Source organism: Caretta caretta, chromosome 16, assembly GCF_965140235.1.
Source record: "Caretta caretta isolate rCarCar2 chromosome 16, rCarCar1.hap1, whole genome shotgun sequence".
Lineage (NCBI taxonomy): Eukaryota > Metazoa > Chordata > Testudines > Cheloniidae > Caretta > Caretta caretta.
In genome coordinates this window covers 21,802,735-21,818,909 of record NC_134221.1, presented here as the reverse complement: position 1 = coordinate 21,818,909, position 16,175 = coordinate 21,802,735, and the positions used below count along the sequence as shown (strand labels likewise).

Sequence of the window (16,175 nt, the reverse complement as noted above, 5' to 3'; positions counted from 1 at the left end):
TTTTCAGGATATTGAAATGAAGTTGAACACATTGAACATTCACAACTTACTTAGAGGTGTGGCAGTATCCACAACACTGGATCTGCTGATAGCTAGTCCCTATCAGAGCTGGTGTCCGAGTGCTCTGAGCAAATGGGAAGGCTGGTTGTATACATCATGTTGTAAGTGAGACCATACAGGACTTTCTTCGTTATAGCCCATGTACATTTAACGAGTGCTAATTTGATTGATATCTGCAGCAAGCTAGGTGGCCATGGCTTTCAGTTGAGCTCTGTGTGCCTTCATAGTTGCCCATCTGGCCTGGATAAACCCTTTATCCCAGTTCCCTTCCCACAATTTAGCTAACTTTGGAAGTAATCAGACTTTTTCTTTCTTTATTTGGTTTATATTTAACAGGAACTGCAAGCTGAGTAACAGCAGTTTTTCAATGGCTTCCGTGGATATTCTGTACATTGATATCACAAGAAGGTGGAATAGTATGGGACTAGACCAAAGAGAATCAGGTAATTCCATTCCATACTGGGAGAGTGTATAAGTTCCTGTTTCTAGATAGATTTTGCCCTTATAAATGTACATCCAGCTTCCACTAAAATTTGTGGGAACAGTGCCTCTGCATCTGACTGCAGAATTTGGCCCATTAGTTCTATATTAGCTTCCCTTCATGTGTGTAGGATAGGTCACCCTTGTTTTCAGGTCCTCATTGGACCTGGGTTTCACAAAGCCTCTTCTTTGTGCTTGCAGTTTTGCAAGTGTAATTTTGGTTTTTGGAGGTGCATTTACTGTCATCTGCACCTGCAAACTCATCTGGTGTTTGACGGCACTTTGTCTTCAGCCTTGCACTGAATTCAAGGCACTTGCCAATCACCTGTTAATGCACATGCTGAAGTGCCTTACATTTATGTTCACATAGGTAGATGCTGTGATGCCTCATCCAGGTCCACCAAATCCATAGTATCCTTAATAACACTCCCAGTGAGGTCTCCATTCCAGCATAACTTGGTGCACAGTGCATTCAGACAGTAATTTACACAGCTAATAAAACAGACATCAATTCAAGAGCTCCAAACAGATATGTCTAGCTGCTTTGTTGGTGAATTCTGCTCCCCAACTGGGTTATTTTTGGTAAAATCCAAGTACTGCATTCATTTACTTTTCAGATAGCCCGTTCCACCCTACAGCTCTTCATTCTCTGTCCTTGGCTTTGTGACGAGCCAGGGATGTATGATGCGTTGTAGCAGGAACTTACACTACAACTCAGCTGTTAAATTGGCTCCAAATTTAAATGATATCAAAAAGCTTGTTTTTTTTTTTTCAAAAGAGAAATTCATTAAATAACAAAATTCACTGGAGCAGCAAGGGTAGGTGTTCCTATCAAGGTACTGCAGATGGCAGCTAAGTTACTACAGCTTTGTTGGCAATAGAGAGCGAGGCTTAAATCTGAACCTTTGAGGGTAAGTATTCATCTTAATTATCATTTTAAGGGCTAAGAGTTCTCATGTTTTAAATGAGTTCTGAAATTTTGCTGCTGGATTAAGCAAAGAAGAAGAGAACAGAAAAAGAAACCCCGTCTCTAATGCTGAATATGTGTGGTAGCAGAAACATGCCTTTTTGATTGCATTATTAAATAGGGAAATTGATCAGTAGTAGCAGAAGGAAGCTGTTTTTCATGTTTATTGCTTCAAACTAGCATTACCATCTGGCCCATTGTTAATTCTGGATTAGTTTTTCATGTTTTGTTTGCATCGTAAATTACTGTGTATAAGCAAAATCTGTCCAGTCTACTCGTGTAGTTGTGTTAGCACAGATTGTTGGTTTGTTTCTCAGTGTTTCTCTGTGTCTTGCTGACCAGAACAAGGAGATGGGGGAGAGATTTATTTTCTGTACACTCCAGCTAGCAACATCCTCCTCCTCTCTGGCTTCCCTCACGCCTCCATTTCCCTCCTTGGCCCACACAAAATGCAGATCAGCTTTTGACACCCCCTTTACCACTTACCCAGGTTCAAGCTTCTTGTCTTAATTCTGTCTCTTCCTACTTAACCAATCTGTTCTCTTCTTGTGTTGCTGCCTTATCCTCTGGGCTCTGTTGGTTATGCCAGCCTCAGTTGCCACTTGTCTGCTCTGCTCACCACTGCCTTCACACTTCCCCAGGTGATACCCTTTATGCATGACAATGATCAGTTACACTGCTACCCTCTCCTGTGTCCTATCCCTTCTCAAGACCCACTTCTGCCATGATGTCTTCAAGAAATCAGCAAATGTTTAGTGGCTAGGCTGAGGGCAGCTGGGGAAAGTCCTGATTTATCTATGTAGTTAGAAAACTAGCACCTCCCCAACAAGTGTCCCTAAAAAGATATCCATTTAATTGGCTCCCTCACTCCCCTTCCTGTGTTTCTTGTCTGCTTAGATGTCAGCTGCTTGGGGAAAGGGGAGTTACTGTCTGTGAGCATGTCCAGTGTCCAGTACCGTGAGCCCTCCCAGTCCTGACTGGAAGCTTGGGGAGCTGCCGTTTTATTAAATAATAAGAATATTTGTTTAGTCTCTTCACATTGTTCTGGCTGGGCCTGAAGGGCTAGTTCAGTTCTCATGGAAGCAGATGCTACTTACTGAAGACTGTGGAGATGCAATTGCTTATAATGGTTCCGAGTTTAGTCCTAAAGCCGTGAGGGCTTGATAATGCAGGAGAATGATAATGGGATATGGAACCTTTCACTTCTAAGGTACTAATGGGGTTTAGCCCTTCAAAGTAGGGGATTTCGTGGTACATTATTGTAATTAAAATGGACCATTCAGTCTTTCCCAGTTTACTCCATCTTGACAAGCTTGCATTGGACTGTGTGTGGATAAATAGGACTAGAGGTCAAACTATTCCAAAGTGACTAGTGATTTTGGGCGCCCAATTTGAGACTTAGAGTAGATTCTCAGGACACTGGAGAAATCTGGCCCCTCTTGGGTGTCTCAGGTTGGACACCCAAAAATCATTAGTCACTCTTGACCGTCTTGGCCAGTCTGGTACTTTTCCCAACTAATGCCCTGTCATCTTCTTTTCTTTACTTGTGCTTTAGCAGTGAGGATTTTGTTCCTTGCTCTGCAGAATTCCCTTATCTAAAGCAGAGTATTATTACTATGTATTACTCTTATTAAACATTTATACTGTGATAGTGCCTAGAAGCTCCCAACAGAATTGGAGCCTGATAGTGTTATGTGCTGTATAATCTCCTATAAAGTCACAATCCCTGTCCCAGAAAGCTTGTGATCTAAGAATACAGTTCCCCTCAGCTTTGCAGGGGCAGAAAAGTTGGACCTAAAATATTTATACTAGATTGCTACCTTTATTCCCACTAGTATCAGCGTTATACTTTGTCTTACTCTACATACCAACCACATACAGTAGGCTAGTTTTTGGTATATCTCACAAGTCTCTTTTGAAGCTGTAAAGGGGCCTCTTTATGCATTCATAGAATTTCCAATAAGCTTAATGAAACTTATGTGCACACAACAAGGGAAGAATAAACTCCTTATGTCTGATACTTGTCTGAATGAAGATAAACCTGCATGGAGGGGAGCCAGAGCTAAACAGACTCCCACCTAGGACCCATAAAGGAAGCAAGAGTGTTAAAAGGCAAATTAAAACCCGCACATTTAGAAAACGATGACATTTATTTTAAAAATGACTTTTTTCTCTATTAGAGTTTTAATATGTACTCGGGACCCTGATGAAACTGAACAATAGGTAGCTCTAAATAGCTTTTCTGCTGCTTGTGAGCCAATCTAATTGTCATTTTTATTAAAAATGTGAAAGGCTTGGGTTTATAATATCCTCATGTAACTTTTGTATTAGGAAGTGGAAATGTGAATGACAGTATTGTCAACCAAAGGGGTTTGGGACCCCTAACTGCACATAGGCAAATAAAGCAAACAAATTTTGTGAAACTAGCCATGCCAAGGCAGTTATTAGATGTAAGCTCTCCTCATCAGTCATGTTCCAGGGTTTGTGGTATATCTGCAGTGTCTGCTGAGAAACAAAAGTGCAGAGCACCTGGGGGACGTCTGCCCATTTGGTTTTGTACCTCAGGGAGCTCGCAGAGAAGGCAGCCACGAAGGGCAGTGGGCCAAAGTCAGTTAGGATGTAAGCCACAGCATAAATTCCGCATCAGGTACAAACTAATCCTGAAATGGATGTAAATGGCAAAGCAGAACAACTTGTACCAGCCTAGTGAGTGTGAATGCATCTGATGAAGTGAGCTGTAGCTCACAAAAGCTTATGCTCAAATAAATTTGTTAGTCTCTAAGGTGCCACAAGTACTCCTTTTCTTTTTGTAGAATTACTGAGACTCTCATTCAAAGTGGTGGGAGGGTGTTGATACTCTACATAATTTCCTTCTCCCCCTTTGCCTTCATGCCTTCTACTATTCTGCCCTAGTGCATGGAAAGCCCTTCCTCATTTTGATCTCTTCTACAGACCCACTTCTTCCATGAGGTCCATATGGCACACACAGAAAAGGACTGGATCAAGAGATAAACCGTGCACTCCTTCCTCTGGCTCTCCCAGGGCCTCTTATCTTTCTGTGTCTTGTCTTGTAGTCTGTAGGGCCTTGGTTACAGGAACAGTCTTGATGCTTGTGTTTTGTAGAATGCTAACCTCAGTGTCAAATAACAGCAATAATATGGAGCAGGAAGCCAATTTTATCGTATTCTCTCCCCCGAGTTGGTTGTTTTGCTACTACCACCCCCCTACCTGGAATTCTGACTAGTTGTGCATACCCACCAAATACCATCAGACAGAGTTAGGCTGCTTTGTCATTAAAACCCACTTTAGAACTTCTTTACATCCAACTTGTGATTTTAAACCACATTTTAAATAAGTTCCCAATTTGGCTGAGAAACTTTGTGAGAATTGCATCTGTTTCCATGGCCCAGTGACTTTCCAGACACAATCCACGAGAGTCGGCTTTAGAGAAGGGGAATTAGTAGGGCCACTCTAGGCTGAAGAAATGGAAGAGCTTGTAATAACGAAATATTTACAGGTTCCCACTTCTCAGTGAGAGATGAGAAAGCACTAATCCAAGAGAGTGAGTGCGATGAGAGGAGAGCTCAAGTGTGGAGTGGAGTTTGCCAGGGCATTCTGCCACTTAGACTTCACCTTCTGTTGAACAGTCTCTGTCAGGCAAATTAGAAATTGCTCACCTGGAATTTTTGTTTAAATAAAAAATATGGCAGCTGAAAGGGAGTCAGAACAACCCTAGGGCAAAGACTGCAAACAGGATGTTTCCGAAAGAACAACGCTGAACCCCTTGAATCCAAAAGCCAAATGAAAAATGTTTGTTAGGGTACGAGGGTTTATTCCTGGCTTCATCACTGATTTGCTGTGTGACCTTTGGCAAGTCACTTAGCCTCTCCGTACCACAGTCTAGTGGTCTGTAAAATGAGAGTATTAATATTTACCTTCCACACAGTGGGCATGTGAAGTTTAATCCTTTGCTTAACTCATTAAAAGAAATCTACCAGAGTTTAATGTCCAAATTTCACCCGCCCTTTGTATGTTGCTATATTTTCTGTTTTCTTAGTTTGCAAGCTTTTTGGGACAGGCACTGTGTCTTCTCTGTGTTTGTAAAGCACCCAATACAATAGGGCCCTCGTCCTGATGAGGGCAGTATAAATAATGAATAACAATGATAGGTTTGAGGGTCTCCAATGAAAGGTACAGAGTCTGATGCCAGCTGGGGCAGGAGTCAATACAAACTCCATTTCTCAAGCTCAAGGACTTTCTGTATAAGCTGTCCCATAGAATTCTTTTCAGAGTGGTAGCCAGTGTTAGTCTGTATCAGCAAAAAGAACGAGGAGTACTTGTGGCACCTTAAAGACTAACAAATTTATTTGGGCATAAGCTTTCATGAGCTAAAACCCACTTCATCAGATGCATGGAGTGGAAAATACAGTAGAAAGATATATATGTGTGTATGTATGTGTGTGTGTGTGTGTATGTGTGTGTGTGTGTATATATATATATATATATATATATATATATATATACACACAGAGAACATGGAAAGATGGGAGTTGCCTTACAAACTCTAACGAGACAAATCAATTGTCACTTTAATTAAATCAATTAAAGTGACAGTTGATTTCTTGTTAGAGTTGGTAAGGCAACCCCCATCTTTTCATGTTCTCAGTGTGTATATATCTATATCTATATATATCTATATCTTCCTACTGTATTTTCCAGTCTATGCATCTGATGAAGTAGGTTTTAGCCCAGGAAAGCTTATGCCCAAATAAATTTGTTAGTCTCTAAGGTGCCACAAGTCCTCCTCGTTCTTTTTATAGAATTCTTTGAAAGACATATATTCTAAATAGTGGTATATTAACATGCTCAGTATACTAGTCACCTGATGCTTTTTGTGGCTTTATACGTAGATCTTAAAAGTGGTTTCATCTCCCCTAAACAAAAGTCTCCAATACACCACACAGATGTCTGCAGTATAAATCCTATTGTTTAGTCTTAAAAATGGGCCATTGTATTTAGCTGACTTGTGCCTATTCTAAGGGTTGCTATGTGTTTACTCCCTCTGCTTATATAATGGTGTTTTTGTTACTTCCTTTCAAAGGAAAACAAGCTAACGGAAATCTCAGCATTTTCCTCTTTCCAGAGTATGGCACTTATCTTTTGCTCCCACTAAAGGGTAGACTTTCTTTTATGTAATTACTTTTTTCCCCACGGTGAGCAATGGTAATAATAGATTTGAGTACACATTGATAACCCATGGGACTAGAGATGAGTGCACACACATAAATCATTGGGTTGACTTTGGTTTTAACATTTTCTATTTTTAAGCATAGAGGAGGGTTTTTTCCTCAAAAATCTTTGCAAAATTAGTTTTCCAAATTAATTAATTTACAATTTTGTACTTAATGCTCAGCAAATTACTGCTGCACCATTAAATGACTTTGCAGTATCGGACAGTGGAGATGCTATTACGATGGCTGCATTTTCTGCTATTTAACGCAAATTGCATTACATATTTTCGTGAGGTCACCAAAGAAAATGATTTGTTTATGAGAAGGTTTGGCTACTAGAGATAGACAGTAGTTTTCTTCCATTAATTCTTGTCTGGATTAAGCTCTGTAAAATAGGAAACAAAGCTGCTTGCTCTTATGTACCTTCAAAATATTATTATTATTATCATGAGCATTTATATGGCACCCATCACCTTGGCATCTGAGCATGAGGCTCAAATGGAGAAAATCAAGGGATCCCCTGCTGTCTACTGTCTTCCTCTTATGCTGATATTAAAATAGCCAGCCCAACACTTTGCACTACCGCCAATTGTAATACTCAGCCATAACTGAAAGCCACATGATGCCATTTTGGGACTTTACAGTACAGTTCTGTTGCCTGCCTCAAATCCCTGTGCATGGGTGGAGGAGGGCAATGTATAAAGAGCTGCTGCATATACATAGTGTGGGAGGGGAGTGTATGCAGAATTGCTGCTCATTGGATTTGCCATCTAGGTGCTATATGAAGAAAGGAATGGCATATTTAATTAGTCACAGAGTAGATTCTAAATCATCAAAAGCTTTGGTATATCATGGAGGCCAACCTCATGTAAATGATTACGCTATAAAGTCTTATTTTCTGCAACTATTTTTTCTGCAACATTCTGCAACATCTGATGAAGTGAGCTGTAGCTCACGAAAGCTCATGCTCAAATAAATTGGTTAGTCTCTAAGGTGCCACAAGTACTCCTTTTCTTTTTGCGAATACAGACTAACACGGCTGTTCCTCTGAAAACTATTGCTTTGTTGCACTAAGGTGGGTGTTATATTGATACCTCTCTGGGAAAACACATCTGTGATTACTTTACTTGTATAATCAGCAGATTAATAAGTATATAATATGCTGTAATTTGCTGGTAGTATTCACAGTGCGGGACACAAACTTACACAGATAAGAGCATCTTACAACATGGAATTAATATATTAATCAGTCAGGCCCCAGTTCAGGAAAGTATCCATATTCAGAAATGTTACTTAAACACTTGCTTGACTTAAGCACGGACTGAGTTAAGCACATGTTTAAGTGCTTTCTTGAAATGAGACTTTGCTTTGTGTGCTGTACAATATGGCAGGACAATATTAAGGTAATGAATCATTTAATTTAGCTAGCCTTTAAATATATGGTTTAGTGTTACAAACTCATTATTTGAAGGTATTGTAGTCTAGTATATATGTAATGTGCCTGAGGTATGTTTACTAATCATTCTTTTAAATATGTCCCATAGGTACCTTATAATTGGATTAAAGCCATGCTATGAAATCTTAGGTCAAGATCAGGACACTATTGTAACTTTTTAAGGCAGACTTTGATTCATTGGATTTTTTTTTTTTTTTACTATTACATTTCGTTGAGATTGTGTTAAGAACCTGTTAGCAAATCTTGATTCATTCACGAGGTAGAAGTCGATGTTTATGTAAAAGCCTTTGGGACCTATTTTACATCTCTGCAAAATCCACTGATTTCAGTAAACACTTAACATTCAGTCTATTACTGTCTGATAAAATAGTTACAGTACTTTTACATTTGCAGTTAACACTCTTTAAATAGAAATATCTAAGATCACTTTATCTGTTAACGGTCTTGCCACCCTTTTTTATTAGTGGGAGACAAGGTTTGCCTTCCTCAATAAATAAAGAATGCCGCAAAATATGTTTCCGTAACTAACAAATCACTTCTGCGTAATACATTTTAAAAACGTTTCATGAGCAGTCAATCGTATTCTACACAGCCAAAGTTCCATGAGACAATCACAACGAACGATGAGTTGATGCTGTGACATCTTCAGGTAAATTAGCAATACTCTAGGCAATGTGTGTCTGTATTCTGGTGAAATATAAATTACATTGTTTAATGGGAGTCTAGGCTGACCTTTCGGTCTGGACCAGCCTCAGTTTGCTAATCACCATTCTTAGTGAGCTGGCTTGTCTGTCATTTAATGAAATGAAAAAAGCATACTACTGTCTGATAGTTAGTTTCACTAGCCTGCTTTAGTGGATAATGATCTCCATACTTGCTCCGTTCACATGCGTAAACCTGAGACACACTAATTTGTCAAGATAGAGTTCAGAGGTGATTTTCTTGTTGCAGTAATGGCTTAAATATATCAAGTGTTATAACTTAAACTCTAAAATTGCTATCACATTCCAATAAGAAAATAAGGCTGTATGTTTCTGACAGCTGCTTAGTTGCTTTTGTGAAATAAGTCTGGTGTTTTTTACTGGACAGATATCCCCATCTCAAAAAATACCATTGCCATCGTTGGCAGCTATAGCTGTAAAACTAGGGATGGAATCAGGTTTCAGAGAGGTAGCCATGTTAGTCTGTATCAGCAAAAATAACGTGGAGTCCTTGGGGCACCTCTAAGGACTTCTCGCTATTTTTATGGATGGAATGACCATAGAGACCTAATGCCTTCACAGTGACAAAGGTGGTGTTTCAAGGTGAGAATTAAGTCACAGTGGGGTGTTTGAGGGAAGCTTGCATTGCCACTGCCTGTTGTACAGCACTTGCCCTATGAATCAGAAAGGAAGGATCCGTGGTTTGGAACTAGCCTAGGTCCTGGGAGACCCAGATTCAGTCCCGACTCTGCCACGGACTCCATTTGTGACTTGGGTAAGTCACTAAGCTTGTAAGTCACTTGTGCCTTAGTTCCCATCCGAACCAGGGAGATAATAGCACTGCCGTGTCTCACGGGGGTTGTGATGAGGATAAATACACTAAGGATGTGAGGCACTTTGAACTCTACTGATGAAAAGCACTATATCAGTTAGGTGGTATTAGTTTAGACTCAAATGCTCGCTTTATAATAAACTAAAGAGCTGTCAGGCTAGTATCTTTCAACTAAGACCTAAACCCAGTGTACTTAGAACAACAAAACCAACACCTCCAATCGAAAACAAACAACCCCTCTCCACACGCACACATATAGAGTCATTCTAATTATACACATATACATGTGCATGTACTTTCTTTTTTTAAGGAACAAAGCGGTAGAATAATAAAAAATCACTCCAGCTGAAAATTCCCTTCCATAATTTATCAGTGTTTTATTTCTACAAAATGGCTCTTATCTCTCTCCTACATAAACACCAAGTGTCTCAATGATACACAATGGTAATTTGCTAGAATGTGGCCAGATATCACACCTGTAAAAATACTTAGATCCTGCTGAAGATCTAAAAATGCTTCACAGATGGTAATGAAACCTGCACCCTTAGACAAGTATTATTTTACCTAGTTTATCAGAAGATAAATTATACTATATATTAGCCTTATATATAACAGATGACATACACATCAGGCACATGGGGGAATATATAAAATATATTGCTCAAAGGAGTGATAGAGGGAACAAATGTAGTCTTAATATCAGAGGGGAAAATTGAATGCATGTTGAAAATAAGATAGTAGTCATCAGATGTTTAATAATGTCTGAATCGCTGCACTGTACTTGGTATAGCTACATTAGGAACCCCCTTATTTTTACAATGACAAAACAGTAATGAGGTTTCCAGGTGCTCAAAGTACTGTCTCTGCAGAGGGAGGGTGGTGGTGTTTCTACAGAGAGGAATCATACAGAAAATGTGCAGACTTCCCCTTAGAATTTCACTGTGGGACCGAGTCTTTTATTTGAGATGAGTTGACTGAACTGTATTAGCAACAGAATCACAGGCAGGTGAACCGTCAAGCCCAGCATTTCAGCATTCGAGACTTACCAGATTTGTTTAGGGTTACAGTGAACCAGAAATTTTCTGGGAAAAATAAAAATGGAATGTGATATATCTGTACATAATAATCTTCCTGAGCGATCTGTGGCAATTTGGCTTTGAATTTGGCCCACTTCCAACTGTAAATCACACCATAGCTGTTTCTGTTATTGTAAAACAGCAGCTTTTACCTTTTCCCATTAAATACTCTGCATGAGTGTCACTTATGGGGGGAAATGTGTGTGCTAGCGAATTGGCCCTTTCCCCACATGATAGCTCCCCATGACTGATAAAATAATGTACTGAGCTGGCAGCTGCTGTGTTCAGATAACCCAACAATTTCTTTCCAAGCTGTTTTACCACGGAGCTTGTAAGTGACCCCAATTGCCGTCTTAGTTAAGAGAAATTATACTTCAGACTGTAACGGTAATTTTTAAAAAGATGTTTTTTCTTGCAACATCAATTAAACCTAAATTGAGTTTTAAAAAAACCCCTCAGCATCTTATTTTAAAATAATCCCCTTAAGTGTGTGCTCTAACTGGGTGAGCCAGTTAAGATGCAAACCAGATATGACAGCTCCTTGTTGCTGACATTCTACAAAGGTACAGTGGTGCATAGGTCCTTAATTAAGAATTAAATAGGGTATTACGGCAAGGTTCCAAAATGCAGGAATTAGCATTATGTGCTGCTACCCTTTCCCCTGGCCATTGTAACATGCTGTTAATGTGATACAATCAGAGGACACCTTAGAAGTCCGGTTCTGCAGTGTCTGGCTTCTCTACGGGTTGTTTGCGGGGAATCAGGGAAGCTGAACTTTGCAGAGGAATCTTTGCCATTGCTCTGCTTTTCCTTATTGCACACTCCAAGAGCTTGGGTTTCCTACAATTGAAACAGATCAACTGTGCTAGAGGGCTCTGTTCAGGTTAAGCAGATTCTCTTTCCTGATGTCAGTAAAATTACACACTCACCTGGGACATATGTAGAAAAAGGAGTGGAACTCATCCTCCCACAAGTAATTTTAGCAGACTCTTTTCTTGGAGCCGACTAGGGGAGCCAGTCCTTTAGAATAACTGAGGTGCATATGATCAATCTGCTGTGTGCCTTCGTCTGTCCCACCTTGGGATATGAATTTACCATCGTACAAATGTAAGAAGGGGTGGGAGTTAGTACTTGGATAGGAGACCTAAAGGAGAACCCAGCTTTTTGGAGGCAGTGGTGATGGTGACCCAGTAAGGGGTTCTGTGTGCATTCTATGCTGTGTGTGTGGCTGGAGGTGCCATCTCCTGGAGGAGGGAGAAACCTGAGCTCCTAACCCCTTCTGTTTGTAAAGATCTCAGGGCACCTCTCATCAAAGCAGGGGTGTTAGCGCTGGTGTTTCAGCTGAATGTTTAGTCTTACCAAGGCAGGGTGAAGAAGGCAGCAGGAGCTAAGGGCTGCTGTTGGGAAGGAGAGAGAATCTGAGTATTCATCTGCAATCCCTTAATGAAGAACATTCAAGTCAAAGTACCAGTCCTTAGTGCAGTAAGGACTGACAGCAAACATCTAAAAAATGCAAAACCATAGCAGGAGCAGCTTTCCCTGGAGCCAGAGAAAGAGACTTTAGAAAAGCCAAAGTAGGCCAAAAAGCTGTTGCAGAGAACTCATCCGAGCACTTAGGTGCCATGAGCTGAATATCCCATCTGTGCCCACAGTGCAGGTTCCAGTCTTTGCACTTGGCCTGTGAAGTACTGTGTGGCCAGCCAGGCCCCAACCTCCCATTTGTGGCCTCCTTTAGTTGGAAAGGAAAAGCAGCTGCAAAGAATTGTGGACTGGAAAGTTCTGCTTTTGCATGTGCAACAACAGAGTGTAAATTTCAAAAAAAATGGAGGGACTGAGTTGCTGAGAGGAGTGATGATGGAACATTGAGCCTTTCACTTCTAGGTGCCAGTTTGAATCCAACCTAGGTCAGTAGAGACCAAGTTGTTACCATCTGATGGCTGTTTGGTGACCTATGTGAAACGAGTTGGTGAGTCACAGTCCAGTTCCTAGTGGAAAAGTGTCCACATTGCCAACACCACTACCAGGACTGTCACTAATTGGTAGCCTTAGCGGGCATCTCAGCAGAAAGGCCAGATATGGCTAGCTGGAAAGGGCAGTGTCAGCAAAGAGGATAGGAAGTTTAGGATAACTCACTTGTACATTTCTGAGGGCACCCATTAATGGGACCAGCTTTACAGAACCATAAACAGAAACACCCTGAAATCTGGATTATATTCAGATCTGAGATTTTTGGTTTGGTCCAATCGCTAAGAAGGCAAAGTTTAAAATGACACACTTCAGTTGCAAATATGACTTGTTTTTTCCTTGGGCAGATTATATTCTCTGGAGCTCAGCATGTATGTGTCAGACTCAATTTCAATGTAATGTCTGAAGCAACAAGAATCGGGGCTGATCTTGTGTCAATTCAATTTCACAACCTCTTAGAATCAGTAGTTCCTGTAGCCATTTACCTCCAGATGCCAGAATATCAGGTCAGACTGATGCTTGTAGAGATCACAGCATATCCCTATGAATAGGTTCTACTTTCAGGAATGTCACCCATCTATAACCCAATTTGGGCATGTTTGCTATTCTGGGACACTTCTTTTAAATCTTTGAGCTGTTTGATTAATGTGTCAAATACAAGGAAAATGTCTCATTTTGGTCTTTAAAGAGCAAAGGATGGGTATTTTGCTTGTGACCATTCTAGGCAGTTGCTTCTTGAATTAAAAAGGAGTTAACTAATAGCGAGAGAGAGAGAGAGAGAGAGAGAGTGTGTGTGTGTACATTCACTTCCAGTCTTTGGGATGAACAGGGGTATAGAAATGAGACATATTAGATTACAAGACTACAGCATGTGAGAGAAGTCTGTGCCACGATTCTAATATAAACTCTCTTCTTATTTGAAGGGATGTGCTTGCAAGCCTTCGTAGAAGCTTTCTTTTGCCTGGCTCAAAGAAGATACAAGTCACTCCCACTTCATGAGCAAGTGGCATCATTGATTGATTTCTGTGAATACCATCTAGCCATCCTTGATGAGAAGCGCCTGGTTTGCAGCCGAGGAATAACGGAACGCCGAGCAGCACTGGTTACCTGTCAGCCAGATGGACTCCACCTCACCCCAGCTACTCATGCGCCTCTTCTGAACCGCATGACTGCTGCCAATAAACTTACAGATTATAGAAATTATCGGTCTTGATGGGCGCTATCAAGGAAAAAAGACAATGACAGGGCTGGAAACTGATCCCTGAATACATGCTCTTGAGTTCTTCCATCTGACAGTCACCGTTATTTATTACAGCTTTCCCTCATTTATGCTCTTCAGAAATGACTGTGTTGCAAACTTCCCCTTCCACGTAATGACTCTCAGTGGAAATGGCTGTTTATTATTTCCCCAGTGGACATACAAGATAGCTGAAATGACAAACTGCACCTTTTATTCAGAGTTTATAGAAAATCATTTATGAAGACAAAGGGGCAAAAATGCAATGTTACAATAACTGGCATCATGGGGTTGGTAGCACTGACTGAGAGGAGCAACCTCACGGAAGGAATTTCAGCCTCAGTAATGTCTAGGAGAAGCCAATTTCTGCAATATGAGCAACATAGTTTTTGAGCTGCACTGTGTGTTCTGGACATTGTTTTGAAATCAAGTAAGGAGATGCAAACTGGCATTTATAAATTTTGTGCTTTTTTAAAAACTAAAAATGAAAATTATGCATTTGATCACATTTTAGGCTTTGTCTCTCTTTTATGAGTGTTTAACTGTATTTTGTTTTGTGTGTATTAATACAGATTTTGTCTGTTGGGTGCCAGCAGCTACATATTGGATTTTTTAAAAAGTCAATCCTAAAGCGCTGAAATCATAACTGCTTTTGGGACCCAGCTCTTTGTACACAGCCTTTGTTACTCCAACTGCTGTTATATGTCAAAAGAAAAGGTTAAAATGGCTACCAATCCTGCTCACCCGTATATCCAAAACCAGCTCCATTAAGTTCACTAAACTGTTAGGTGGTACTTCAGCAGGACTGCATACATATGGAGTGATGAGCACTGATCCTGCAAGAGAATTGCAAAGGCTCACCCCAACATTGTTCTCTTTTCAGGGTCAGGGCCAAGGAGCCAGACCTAAAGCCCCAGGAAGTCAGTGGGGCTTAAGTGGCCTTTGGGTCAGGCCTCTGTGAGTCACAGTTGGCAGGATCAGATCCCAAGTTGCTGGTTATTATCTTCATGGCCTTGAATGGTTGAGGACCCCGCCATTGAGATCTCCAATTTCCCATGGTCCAACACAATTAATAAAGAAATTTGGATTGATCCAAGCATTTCATCTTCTGGGACTAGTATGAGGGCATTCTTGCCTGAAAGCCTCTGTGAGAGTCTGAGTTTGAATTCAGGGCACAGCACTCTTCACTCCCATTGGGTTGGGAGTTGAGGGCACTTAGCATCATGTAGAGTCAGGCCCATAGGGCCTGAAAGCAAAGTCTGTTGAAGTCAATGGAAGACTCCCATTAGTTTGGATTAGGCCCTTAGTTACGCCTTTATTTTAGTATTATGGCAGACCTCTGAATTCATTAAGATCTAGGTCAGGTCCTAGTGGATGTAGATCGGTGTAGCTCCATCTGACTGAGAGGCTTTCAAGGCATCTGGGCACCGTTACAGCAATAAAAAAGAGCAATGCTCTGGGGCCAGACTGCAAATTAAAATGAAGGTAATTCTCTTGTTTGGTCCTTTGGAGAGGAGAACAACTAGAATTGTTCATTACAGTTTAGTGCTTTATTTACTGCATGAGCACTAGCTCTCTCTGCCACTGCGTGTTACCCTGTAACTGTGCTCTGCAGATAGGAGCAATTCCATACTTTGTTTTTTATTTTAATAATTATTTGAACAGCTACTGTACATATTTTCTCTGTACTTGTAGAATGTTTTGGCCAGCATTCAATGCCGTCATTAATATTCTGTCACAGTACAGCACCAAACTGTGCTGAGCTAGTTTTTCAAGTGTCTGTTACTGTAACTAATGGATTTAACAGTAAAAAGCTAGACAAATTGCATATTGGATATTTTTGCTATCATTTTTGGACCGGGAATGGTCCCTAGAGCTGTACCTTTGCATATGTCCTCAAATTTCTCTTTAAAAAATATGTATTAGAACAAAGATGTACAAGAGAACACAGTAATCCTTGCTGGATTATGTTACTAGATTTCTTTTTAAACACAATTATATAGTTTACTCCTATTTCATAGGACAGAAGTTGTGGGACCCACTCGTCTGCACTCCCATTGACCTTATTGGGGGGCTAGCCTCAGCAAGACTTTAACACTTAGAACTTCGGTACGGTTGACAAGGAAGCTTCCATTATATAATTGCAGATAATGGTAATGCACTTACCCAA

At 40.5% G+C, this 16,175-nt stretch overlaps 1 protein-coding gene across 2 annotated transcripts in view; it reads left to right on the top strand.

Annotated features, from left to right (window-relative positions):
* TTLL11 (tubulin tyrosine ligase like 11) overlaps positions 1 to 15,833 on the top strand; it is a 116,814-nt gene extending 100,981 nt beyond the window's left edge. For both annotated transcript variants that reach the window (XM_048823322.2, XM_048823323.2), the window contains 2 exons: positions 397 to 503; positions 13,692 to 15,833. In XM_048823322.2, coding sequence (XP_048679279.2) covers positions 397 to 503; positions 13,692 to 13,981 — 397 coding nt within the window. In that variant the 3' untranslated portion in view covers positions 13,982 to 15,833. The remainder of the gene's footprint in view (positions 1 to 396; positions 504 to 13,691) is intronic.
* The last annotated feature ends 342 nt before the right edge of the window (positions 15,834 to 16,175 follow it).